General features: G+C 37.4%; 1 protein-coding gene and 1 pseudogene across 7 annotated transcripts; both read left to right on the top strand.

The window, feature by feature from the left end:
- The first annotated feature begins 3,899 nt into the window (after positions 1–3,899).
- On the top strand, positions 3,900–6,749 carry LOC112164926 (dephospho-CoA kinase). 7 transcript variants are annotated; one of them, XM_040519567.1, is made up of 5 exons: positions 3,900–4,000; positions 5,025–5,143; positions 5,252–5,397; positions 5,698–6,071; positions 6,640–6,749. In XM_040519567.1, the coding sequence occupies exons 2-5, from the start codon at positions 5,036–5,038 to the stop codon at positions 6,732–6,734; spliced, it is 723 nt and encodes a 240-aa protein (XP_040375501.1). In that variant the 5' UTR covers positions 3,900–4,000; positions 5,025–5,035; the 3' UTR covers positions 6,735–6,749. The 7 variants fall into 7 exon arrangements, with proteins under 7 accessions (XP_040375501.1, XP_040375500.1, XP_040375504.1 ...); XM_040519566.1 differs by lacking the exon at positions 3,900–4,000 and adding an exon at positions 4,262–4,362; XM_040519570.1 differs by lacking the exon at positions 3,900–4,000 and adding an exon at positions 4,262–4,362 and having other exon boundaries at positions 6,633–6,658.
- Positions 6,750–8,295: 1,546 nt separating this feature from the next.
- On the top strand, positions 8,296–11,478 carry LOC112202944 (annotated as a pseudogene).
- The last annotated feature ends 1,539 nt before the right edge of the window (positions 11,479–13,017 follow it).

The following is a 13,017-nucleotide window of genomic DNA, read 5'->3' as shown; positions in this document are numbered from 1 at the left end:
TTAATCAACGGGAGGGGAGGAGGAGAAGAGCAACAAAAGCAGCAACACCCATATACAGAAATTACCGAAAACCCAAGGCAGCGGCAAGAAAATGAGTATTCATCATGGCCGGCGATTCGGTCAAATGATTGATGCTTTGAGCTCCATTGCTACAGCCTTTTCACTCTAGGGAAGAAGATGATGATGAGATAAAATTTTCTCTATTATCTTTTCACTAACATTTTTTCTTTCTTGATTTTCCATTCAAATTAACCATAGTTAACTATAGCTTTAGTGCATTACACGAGCTGTGTTTAACTCTCCCAGTAGGTGGAGCATCTAACAAGTAACAAGACGGGGTGTCTAATATGAAAGGCGTAGATTCAATTTCGAAATTAGGATACATATATAGTATATTCACTTGGAATCTTTCTTGATTGTCCATTCAATTGACCATAGTTTTATAGTGCATTGCACGTACTGTGTTTAACTCTCCCAGTAGGTGGTTGGTGGAGCATCTACCAAGACGGGGTGTCTAATATAAAAGGCGTAGATCCAATTTCGAAATTAGGATACATATATAATATATTCACTTGGAATCTTTATTATTTTACTCGAAATAGTTTGGCCTTAACAATTTATGCTCTATATAAACTTGGTACAAAGACCATAATAGGCTCACATCCATTCTGCATTTCTCAGTTCATGATATTTCTGCAACTCTTTTGTGTTTTTGTTTGTGTTTCATTTTCCAAAATGGCCGAGGCACTCACTGCCGTGGTTCTGGAACAATTGGTTACAGTTTCTTTTGACCACACAAAAGAAGTTGTGAAGCTGATTTTGAATGCTGAGACAGAGGTCCAAAAATTCAGCAGCAATCTAAAAGCAATTCAAGCTGTGCTCGAGGATGCTGAGAAGCAGCAAGTGGAGAAGGCTAGCGTGAGAAACTGGTTGGATGGGCTGAATGATGTCTCTTACGAGATGGTTGACGTGCTAGATGAGTGGAACACTGAAGTTCTGAAACGAGGCAAATGGAGTTGCCACTGAGGAAAAGAAAACCTCCAAGAAGGTATGTTTCTGATCCATTCCCTCGAATTGCTTTTGTTTTGGCCTAGTCAATAAGGCAACTCATCTTTATAAAATAGCTACCGAGATGAAAGAGTTGAATGAAAAGTTAACTCTGATTACTGCTCAAAAAGATATGTTTGAGTTTCATCAATCCTCAACTCGTAACAATGATGAACAACTTAAGCAACAGCTGAAAACTTCATCATTTGTCGATATTTCTAAAATATTTGGCAGAGAAGAAGCAGAAGCTGATTTGTTAAGCAAGTTGTTGAGTGATAGTAGTGAAGACTGTGAAGGGAAACGGGTGCTTGTCATCCCTACAGTGGGTATGGGAGGGATGGGCAAAAGTAGTAAAACAACTCTTGCCCAATTAGCCTACAACAATGAAAATGTAAAAGAACATTTTGAAAAGAGGATATGGGTTTGTGTCTCAGATCCTTTTGATGGGGTGAAGATTGCCAAAGCCATTATTAGGGGTACTGGTAGTAAAGAAGACAAGAATTTAACTGAGTTAGAAGAAGTCTTGCAGTGTATGTCTAGATGTACTAAGGACAAAAAGTACTTGATTTTTCTAGATGATGTGTGGACCGAAAACCCAAGAGAGTGGGAAAGTTTAAACTTACCAATACTAATGGAAACTTGTGCTAAAGGTAGTAAAATAGTGGTGACCACACGAAAAGAGAAAGTTGCTCAGATAATGGGAGCAACCACTCAAATGATCCATTTTAGAGAAGTTGAGTGATGAAAATTGTTTGGCATTGTTCAATAGCATTGCATATTTGGGGAGGGAAGAAGATAAGGCTAATGGATTTGGAGCTATAGGTGAGAAAATAGCAAAAACGTGTAACGGCTTGCCACTTGCTGCAATAACTCTAGGTGCTCTCATGCGGTATAAGAAGGAAAGGGGAGATTGGCAAGAGGTCTTGGATAGCAAGATATGACTTTTAAAGGAGGTCGAGCAACAAGTTTTTCAACCACTTTTATTAAGTTATTATGAGTTAGACCCTGTACCCTTTTATATTGTGCTACATTTCCAAAAGATTATTGGTTCAATAAACACAATTTGGTTGAGTTGTGGATATCACAGGCTTACCTTAGTAGAATAGACTACAAAGAAAAGGAAAACACAGGTCAAAATGTTTTCAATACCTTATTAATGCGATCATTTTTCCAGGATGTTATGAAAGAAGTAGATAATTGGGATAACAAGAGGACTAATATAGGTTATAAAATGCATGATATTGTGCACGACTTTGTGCAATTTCTCAATAAGAATGAATGCTTTACAATGGAGGCTAAAGAAGTAGATGGAAGAAAAACGGTAATAAGTGAGGAGGTCCGTCATTGCTTGTATCCTCTCGTTCTCCACCCCTTTTGGATTTAATTTCACCAGTCAATTGGAGAAAGTTACGTACTATTGCAACTTTTGGTTCAAGAAGTAGCATAGATATAAAAGGAATCTCGCTCACAACTAAAATGTCTGAGGACCTTAAATTTGAGCGGGAATGCATAGAACTTGCAGGAGAGATGAGTGAATTGATACATTTGAGGTATCTCGACTTGCCTTGGAATAGAGGTTTGGAGAAATTACCGGACAGTGTGGGAAATTTATACAATTTGCAAACCTTGTGTGTAACTGTGTATTAGGCTTACAGTTGGATAATATCCTTACAGTTACAGAATTTGAGATCCCTTTTATCTTGTGGGTTGGTCTGAATGTGAATTTTGGCCTCCTCTTGGGAAATTGCCGTTTCCTTGAAGTACTAGAAGTAGGCAGTATGAACAGAGTTGGAGATGAATTTTTAGGAATAACGGGCACTCTGTTTTCTTCCCAAAATTGAAACAACTCACCTTCGTAGGCATGTATGAGTGTAAACAGTGGGAAGGAGTTGGAGGGTGGACAGAAAACGGTGGTGATGAAATTACAATTATGCCATGCCTTGTTTCCTTCACAATGCCCTGAGCTGATGAACCTGCCACTCTTCCTGCAAAATACACGTACCGGTCAGGAAGGTTTCCATCCACAGATGTCGTTGGAGTATTATAATGCCTGTCTGGCCCGAGAACTGTGACGTCAAGATAGGGGATCCGGAAACTGAGAGGTAATTTTGCACTTATATTCCTCCATCAGATTTCTTTATTCATTTTCTCTTTTACATGTTCAAATAATCGCTAGGCTGCATATATGATATATTCTTGCATGAAAAGGAAGTTGAGACAATTTTATTAATTCCGACACACAATTTCTCAGCAGTGATGAATCAGAGATACAAATATGTGATTCGGAGGGGGAGTTGGATTGTTCTTCCACAGAAAGCAGGTAACCATTTGTTGTTTCTTACAAATCATTATGATTTTACTTCTAGCTGTTCCGCGATAATTAATGAATCGCTTTTTGCATGATATATTCTTGCTTGAAAAGGAAGTTGAGACAATTTTACTAATTGACAGACAATTTCTCAGCAGGGTTGAAACACAGATACATAGAAATGAGGAGATTACCATCATCACCTAAAACTGCAAAGCTTAAAGACTGCTACTGTAAATATATATGTGATTCACAAAGGGAGTTGGATTGTTTTTCCACAAAAAGCAGGTAACTATCTGCTATTTCTTACATATCATTATGATTTTACTTCGACCTGTTCTGCCATAATTACTGAATCGCTTTTGGTGTTTTAGCTGCAGGTCTTAGGAGACATGGCAAGAGTTACAGATTAAATAATGCCTCAACTCTCTCACTTTCTTTTCCTAAGGGCATGCATGCACTACTAGTCTTTTGCAATGCTCTAGATTCTTTCAGTTTCTAGCATCTTATTTTAAATTAGATGCAATCTATATTGATTTTTAATGATGACTTTTTGCAGAAAATGTTGCAACAACACCCTTTTAGCATGTCAGACCTCAGACTAGCAGTGGATCAGCAGAACATAACACTCATGCAGTCTTGATGGTATGCAAAACTCCGTAACAAACCTTTAATTACCCAGTATAAATTCAAATTCTTTTAATCCATTACAAACAAGTTCTATGCATCTAATATGATAAGATGCGTAGAACTTGTTTCTTTTCGGGAAAAAAAAAAGGGTCACTCCTTGTTAGTTATTGCATCTTTTTATAGGTTCTAGTTTCTAAATTTTTGAGATATACGTGCAAGAGGATTTTTAAGCGGTGATAAAGCAATATGAACAAAACATCTAACTTCTGTTTTGGCCTTTTTGGATTATTAGTCAGGCACATAACATAGTGTTGTAATTTTATATCTGTATTGAACTACTCGGACGGAAAACTGTTCTGGTTTCTCTTGAAGAAACAGTAAGTGTTTAATTTCAATATCATCTAGAATCTGCATCATTCCCTAAAAATATTTATGCTTAATTTGCTATTGAATGTTTAAGTGTTGTTGTTAATCTTTGATGGGAGATATAGAATTTTCTTTTCTCTGGGTATGTGTAAAGCTTTAGAATTGGGGTAGCTTTTGCTTCTTTGTTGTTTCCCATGATTGTTTTTGACTGGATTTGGAATGAAATTGGTTGACTTTTTCTGTTTCTGGGCAGAAACTTATACATGTGCAAAGGCTATGATTCATATTTACTAGTTCTTTAGTGGTAGACCTCATTTTGAGACCATAAGCTGTTTGTCAATATTCTTGGGATACTTTTTATGCTTGTGGTTTGATGGAGGATGATGATAATGTGGCGGATGCTTGATGATGAAAATAAATCTGCATACTGAAGAACAATAAGAGGAGTAAAAGAAATCTGGGAAATTAGGCCTTTGTCCAAAAAGTTTTGCCTTTTTTGTTTTGGTGATGAAAAGTTTTGCCTTTTGTTCTTCCCATTTGCGGTACAAGTGCTCTTATTGAGTGTAGCAAATTTAAATACCTCAGAAATTCGTGTAATGAAAGTAATTTTCTTACTGGAATTAGTTAAAGTCAGGAACTTTGTTAATCACCGTTCTTTGATCTTTCTGAGTAGACGTAAGAAGAATGAGGATAGTGGGACTGACAGGTGGGATTTCGTCTGGGAAGAGCACTGTCTCAAATCTCTTCAAGGCCCATGACATACCTGTTGTTGACGCCGATCTTGTGGCTCGAGTAAGTGATGAGCAAAAGCTGAAGCATACTAATTTAGACAGTTATAAAAAAAAAAATGTGAATCAGTTGTCTTTAGGTCTTTCATGGACTAAGTATGTTTGGTTTCAGGATGTATTGAAGAAGGGAACTGGTGGATGGAAAAAGGTTGTTTCAGCATTTGGACAGGGCATTTTGCAACCTGATGGAGAAGTTGATAGGCCTAAACTAGGGCAAATTGTATTCTCTAATCCCGAGAAGCGTCAACTTTTGAATCGGTATGTACCTTCTCACAAATTGCATAATTTTATTATGTGATCTCACTGAGAGCATCTCTTTGTAACACTATTAGTTGTAAACAAGCGCATTATCTGTCAACTGTTCTAAATTATACCTGGTATGGTGGAGCAAATCATACAGTTTTACAAATTTACATGGTCACCATTTGATCTACTGATTGCTTGCTGAATGTTGGTGATTTTTATTTCGGTTAATGTCTGGATAATGTATTGGAGTGACTTATAATACAAATTACATGCCTCTATCAACTTTAATGTCTAGATTTTATCTTTTTGTAGACTACTGGCTCCTTACATATCATCTGGAATCTTTTGGGCAATTTTGAAGCTATGGTTGAAGGGGTTTAAGGTTATTGTTCTTGATGTCCCTCTATTGTTTGAGGCCAAGATGGACAGATGGACAAAGCCCATTATTGTTGTATGGGTCGATCCTGAAACACAGCTCCAGAGACTCATGTCGAGGGACAGAACAAGTGAGGATGATGCTCGAAACAGAATAAATGCTCAGATGTCACTCGATATAAAGAGGACTAAGGCAGACATAGTGATTGATAACACTGGATCACAAGAGGATTTGAAAGAGAAGTTTAAGAGTGTGCTATTTGAGGTCGCAAAGCCCTTGACATGGACTGAATTTTGGCTTTCTCGACAAGGTGCTTCATCTGCTCTTGTCTCCATTATCATAGGTGTTCTTTTGTTCAGAAAAGTTTATAACAGTGATAGTAAATTATAGCAACCTTGGAGTTGTGCTTGTTGAGATATTGATCTAAATCTCCCTCTCTGTGGTAGTTGATAAGAGAAGAACTTCACTGTGTTTGTAATGAAGAATGATTATATGCATTTACAATCTAAAATTATTGCAAAAGGTCTTCAGTTTCCTAAATTTCTAGGTTATATTTCTGTTTATAGTAGAAACTAGTTTATGTGTTATATGAAGAAGGCTCATTTGGTCATTGAACTTCCTGGGAGTAGGTTTATTTAGACTACTTGCAAGTGCATATCAAGGTTTATTTAGATCTCTTATTTCTTTAAAGTCCCCTGAACCTTAGCTTGTAAGTGGACAGAATGGTAATATTTATGGATCTAGGAGCCAAAGGTGGGAAGGACTCCCCAGTAGCCAACTTTAACTAGACTGTTGAAATGTCAAGGTGCTCGGGTTCAAAAGAGAGTCAAGTCTGTGATGAGTTAAAAGTCTTCAGTTTTTCACTTGCAAGGAGTTAGATGATGCCGACGATGTTGATAATGATGGTAGTGATGATGAGCATAAGAAAGATGATGCTGACAATGTTGATGATGATGGGCATCAGGATCTATGATGCTGAAAGGAAATGATTTCCAGAAAGGCGGCTGAAAGGATGATTTGCCAATCACATCCACCGGGTACGACTTCAGTTGAGTTTGTTTATTTGCAATGTATTTACTCTCTAAATATATCTTGCACTTTTCTTATTTTATGAAGTCATCAAAGAATTTATGCAAGTTTCCTCAACAGTTAGGAGAAGATGAAAAATGCCTCCAATATATGGAGAACTCATTGAAAAGGTTCCTTCATTTTCTCAACAGAGCAGAGAAACAGACATAAAGAGAGCGTGGCTAGGAGAGCGCCATGGTCACCTGAAAGCTTAGGGAGTATTGTATTTAGAAATGTGGGACTGGTGGGTATTGGATTGCTGTTCCAAAGAAAACTGGTAACTTTTTGCTCATAGTTGTTTCAAATGAATTTTTTTTTTTTTTAACTTTTGCTTCTAACCATCTTAGAAAACTTTTGGGGTCTTGAATTAACCGCAGGTCATAGAGATGTGGCAAGAGTCACAGAATGAGATGGCTCAACTATCTCAGCAGGTCCAACATTAAGCAGATGCTAATTATAGTTAGGTATTGCATGTTCTTAAGATGGTAGTTGCTAATTTTTTAGAGATGTATGTAGGCGGAATGGAAGATTATCAAGCAGTGTATGTCATCAACCAAAGTTGTATCATCTGTTTTAGCATCCATTCGACTGATTGGTGAACTCTTAACATAATGTATCTCTGAAATAATCCTTTTAATAGTAAAAAGACTTTTCCAATACTAAAGTCACTAGGTTCGTCATCTAGTTTCCATCAGATGGGATTTTCATGGCATGAAGGCGAGAGAAGAGTGGATGGGATCCAAAGCCTTAACTAACTTCAGTTTCAGGCTTCGACCAAATCAACCCAAAGACCCTGAGGTTGGTTATCCTGTTTTAGTCATATATTCTACTTGTTCTCTTGCTCTTTCAAATAGTAATTCTAGAGAAATTGCTTGTTTATTGTTTGATCAGTAGGTTTGAAAATGGGTGGCACTGCAACATGTGGGGCAGGAACCATGAGTCTGCAGACAAATTTGCATAAAAGTAAAACTCTGTCATTTGACATCTCATGCTTCTCGTGTATCATAATTCAGCTGGAAATTGATGTTTCTGTGGCAAATTACACCTGCTGCTTTAAGTTAGGTGAAATTTCTGTTTTTGAACTAAACATTTTGGTGCATTTCCCAGGACACTTCAATAGAGATTTACCACTCCCCCAAAAAAAAAAAAAAAAAAAAAAATCTCATGAAATTAGTATAGCACATTCTTTTTACAGTTGCATTGTACATTGTTTTCGGAAGGTTAGCCAGTGAAGAACCGCATTTATCTGCTTTCTCATATAACTATGTTTCAATTTGGCTTTATTTTGAACTTATTTCATATAATTCTTAACGGTTGCTGTTATGAGGATAAATAAAAAGACAGTGAAAGATGGAATTGTGTTTTGTGTTTTGTGATTTCCCACCAGGAAAGAGAATTTGTATGTTGAATTCTGCATTTCATAGTTATATATTACATTAGCCATATAATGTTTATATATGAAAAAGATGGCAGAGATGAATTTTGCTTGGACTTTCTTTGATATCTTCTATGCATTGTAAGAGAGGGTAATGTTTGAGTTGATGTTACTAATTAATTGCTTAATATATATTTGGCTGTTGGGTTCTGGTTATACATTTGGATCAATTATTAGTATTCTACTATTTCAATCATTGAATTTGTGTCTTTTTCCATACTTTCCATTGATCAGAACAATAGTCACAATCTCTGAGATCTGTATATGGTCTTGAAGATGTTCATCGCAGAGCCATTAAAGAAATTAGTTTCGTGTGTTATCCTTGATTTGGATGGTACACTACTCCACACAGGTCTGCTTGTGGTCCGAGTACCATTTCCATTTACTTCGGTCTATAATAATGTAATGATGTTGCCTGCAACTTTTCTTATGATTTTAATTTCATCACAGATGGCATAGTAGTGATGTTTTAAGAGTTTATTTGGGCAAGTATGGAAAGAAATGGGATGGGAAGGAAATTCAAGAGATAGTTGGAAAAACACCTCTTGAAGCTGCAACTGCTGTTGTGGAGGATTATGGGCTATCTTGCACAACGAGTGAACGAATTACTCTCAGAGCTGGACCCAATGTTCTCAAATCAGTAATCAACTTCTGCACGTACTTTCAAACACCAATAGTTAGCCGATACTTTCATTGCAAATGGCTGATGGCTTTTTGTCAATTGTCGCTCTACGTGGTACAACATCAAAGTGCTTCCAGGTTCCAATCAGCTAATACAACATTTGAGTGGTCACAAAGTGCCAATAACATTGGCTTCAAACTCACCAAGGGAAAAGATAGAAACCAAAATTTCTTTTCATCAGGGTATAGTTCTCACAGAAATATGCTCTTGCTTATTTTTCTAAGATTGAAACTTGTTTGGTATGACATGCATCAAGGGTGCTACGATGTGTTATAGTATACTAAGGAATTAGTTATTTTCTTATTGTGTTTTCATATGCAAGTTGGAAAGAATCCTTCTTAGTCATCATTGGAGGTGACGAAGTAAGATCAGGAAAGCCATCTCCTGAAATGTGAGAATGCAACAATTTTTCGTTCAATCATGACTTCGTTTAATATTATAAGCTTTGAGTACTTGCTCTTCAGAAACTCTTTACAGTTTTGCATTGTAGACTCCTTGAAGCTGCTAAAAGATTAAATATTGAACCGTCCAGCTGTCTTGTCATTGAAGATTCTCTGTGAGTAACCTTACTTTGGTTTTTGCAGATTAGGTTTGTTCTGTGTCTTTTTTGTATGTAGATGTAGATGTACGTTTCATGTTACATGGTTTCAACTTCGGTTTGACTCTAGTTAACTGATCATTGACCCTTTTCCTCTTATGTTCAATCACCGGTCTTGTTTTTAGGACGTTGATTTTCACACTCAAAGGTTATACTTTCATGTAATGAATACAGTTTAGGTCACCCATAGAATTGAATCTAATGTTTGAGATTTTCTGTCGAAAGCAAATATAAATTTATGAAGTAAAGCATGACTATCTGAAGACCTTGGCTTCTCCCTTTGTATCTATTTGCTATCAAAATGATCTACACAAGAAATTATTATGGTATATTGTCTTGCTTCCCTCCAAAGTTGCACTGTTAAGTTCCAAAAAATTACATTTGCTACAGAAAGATTGGGTTCCTATTTTGTTTGCAAGAAGTGCTCCGGCAATGATAATTATATGCCAGATGTTCCTGATGATGTTTGTGGTTTAAGACCTAATGTCACTTTCTTTTGCATTTCTTTCTGAACATTTCTCTATTCGGGTTTTTCAGGCCAGGTGTGACAGCCAGTAAGGCTGCTGGAATGGAGGTAGTTGTTGTACCCTCTTTGCCAAAGCAATCCCATCTCTATACTTCAGCAGATGAGGTGATCAACTCTCTACTTGATTTACATCCTGAAAAGTGGGGCCTACCTCCTTTGAAAGATTGTCAACACCCAATATCTCTCCTTTCTGCATCCATATGCAACTTGCATTCGCCATTTTCATAGCATTGATTTGTTGTTGCAGGGATAAAAAACACTTTACTAATAGAACCTGGGCAAATTGGTGGTCCTGTCGTTAAGGGATTTCGTCAGGGCTCAAAAGTAGTTGGGATCCCTACAGGTTGTGGACTAATGCTTTTTGCTATTGGCTAATTCAGTAATTAAACTCTTAACAGTCTACATGTCTTAGGATGACATAGTGATAACTGATGTTGTTAATTTGAGATAACAATATCCGTAAGTTTTATTTCATGTAGCTCATACTGTAAATATGCTTGGTGTCCTTAGGTACACCCACATTTCGACCTTTAGATAATTGCTTTGTTGCATATGATAAGATCTCTCTCTCTCCTTTAATGCTTGATAAAGTTGTTTCATTATCCTAATAAGGGTGCTACCATCTTTTCTCCAGCTAATCTATCCACCAAGCAATATTCAACTCTCCTTTTCGAACATCCCTCGGGGGTATATTTTGGTTTGGCTGGATTACCAACGTGTTGTGTCTTTAAAATGGTCATGAATGTTTGTTGGAATCCTTATTTTAACAACACTGAAAAGACTATAGTGAGTCTTTCAGAACACATAACTCACCCTTTGCAAGTTTTTTTTTCTTATTGCTTACAAGTTCAATTACAATGCAGGAGCCATGGCTGCTTCATGATTTTGATGAGGACTTCTATGGGGAGGAATTGCTTCTTGTCATAGTTGGCTACATATGGCCTGAGGTATAAACTTACACATTAAAAATCAATTAATTTCTTACAGTAAATTAGTCATTTTTTCCATGTTATTCTGTGTAATATTTTGGTATGATATTATACAGGCCAATTTCCCAGCTCTCGGGAGCTTGACTGAAATGATCCATGAGGATAGGAAAATTGCAGAGGAAGCTCTTGATCTTCCAATGCACTCAAAATTCAAGGATGACCCATATCTTAAAAGCCCACATAAGGATGCCCCTGAAATTTCCCAAATTCTACTTATTCTACTTCATTGGCTAATTGCTAATGGAGTTTGAAGCTGTTGTACACACTCATTATCGAGACAATAGCATGCTTTCATTTCGAGTCATTTCCTGAAACATAGTGGTGTGCATTACAAATGCCATGTATCAGAAACTCGTTTTATTGTATTGTCAATTGCCAATCGCTTCATAATCATGAAGTTACTGCAATGATGATTGCCCTATAAGTTACTGTATCTTCCATTAACTCACAGAACATGAAGTTACATACTCAATTCTTTACATGGTAAATATATATATATATACAGATCCTATCCAGAGCGAGGCATCGCTTTGAAATTTCAGAGCGAGGTTAGGGTTTAGGGTCACTTTTCGGTCGCATATCCACATCTCAACCGTTCAGTTTTTAGGTACTAATGTATAGATTATCTCTGCAAGATTTCAGCTAAATTGATGGTCGTTAAGGCATTGATAACTGCCTTAAAGCTAGTACGGTTCAGGTTGGACAGATTCAGTTCGTCCATTGGTTTAAGCGAGTTAGATACCTTAAAGACCATCAATTTCGTTGAAATTTTGCAGAGATGATCTATACATTAGTACCTAAAAACTGAACGGTTGAGATGTGGATATGCGACCGAAAAGTGACCCTAAACCCTAACCTCGCTCTGAAATTTCAAAGCGATGCCTCGCTCTGGATAGGATCTGTATATATATATATATATATATATATATGTATATTTTTTAATCTGAAGATACTCAATAGGTTACATACTCAAACCTGTCGATGATGTTCTTTTCCAAAGAACCTTGAATAGTCGGGCCTTGCAGTCCCTCTGCACCCGGGTCATGTATCTCGAGAATCCAAGTCAACAAGAATGCTAATAAGTAATAACCGGTGATTCAGTCACACAACAGAAGAAAGAAGCGAACTTTGGTCATACCAATCGATCCCATAACTCGTGCAAACTGCTAAACCACAACAATAGTACCGGCCCTCATTCAACCCCATTGGGTTAAGGAGGCTCAAACTCTCATTCACCTCAACGGGTACAAGAGGCTCGAAGCCTATCTACCCCACCGGGTACACAAGGCCTACAGGCCCTCATAAATCTTCTACTCGAGTGAGGTATCCCAACGGGATGACTACAGGGTAGCTCCCTTACGTAAGCCAAGGTCTAGTCCCTTGCATTATAATCCTTGCCCCGAGCGAGGTACACCAAGCGGGTAAGCCAAGGTCCAATCCCTTGCTTTTGAGTCATCTCACCTCCCGAGCGTTCTCTACACTTGGGGGACTTATTCATACCACTTATCACAAGTGGAGGCAGTACCCGACATGGACTATCATTGAGCTTCACGCTTATACTTTTCGTTCTATAGTCTATTAATGGAAATATTGAAAATTTTCACCTATTGTTGATCGCAACAATTAAATTTCTTTTACATCCCATTAATAAGACCATAGGACAAAACTCACACTACCTATCACTCACTCAATATGAGCGAGCACAATTCTTACACACTCATACTCGGGGGACTATCATGGTCTTGCCATAGTCTCGCTAATATGACAAGTAGTTACCTCGATACCGGAGCTTCATTCTTAGCCTCGCCGACATCATCGAACATAATTTAATTCCAAATTTCCGTTTTACTAACTACGTGACTTGGGGGACTCGGCGAGTAATAACACTCCCGATCCTAACATATGCATCGTATGCATACAACATATACATATCATTATGTACGCGTCATCGCGTTCAT

This window comes from Rosa chinensis, chromosome 5 (assembly GCF_002994745.2).
Source record: "Rosa chinensis cultivar Old Blush chromosome 5, RchiOBHm-V2, whole genome shotgun sequence".
NCBI lineage: Eukaryota > Viridiplantae > Streptophyta > Magnoliopsida > Rosales > Rosaceae > Rosa > Rosa chinensis.
Note: the sequence above shows the minus strand (reverse complement) of the source record. Positions and strands in the feature narration are given on the sequence as shown.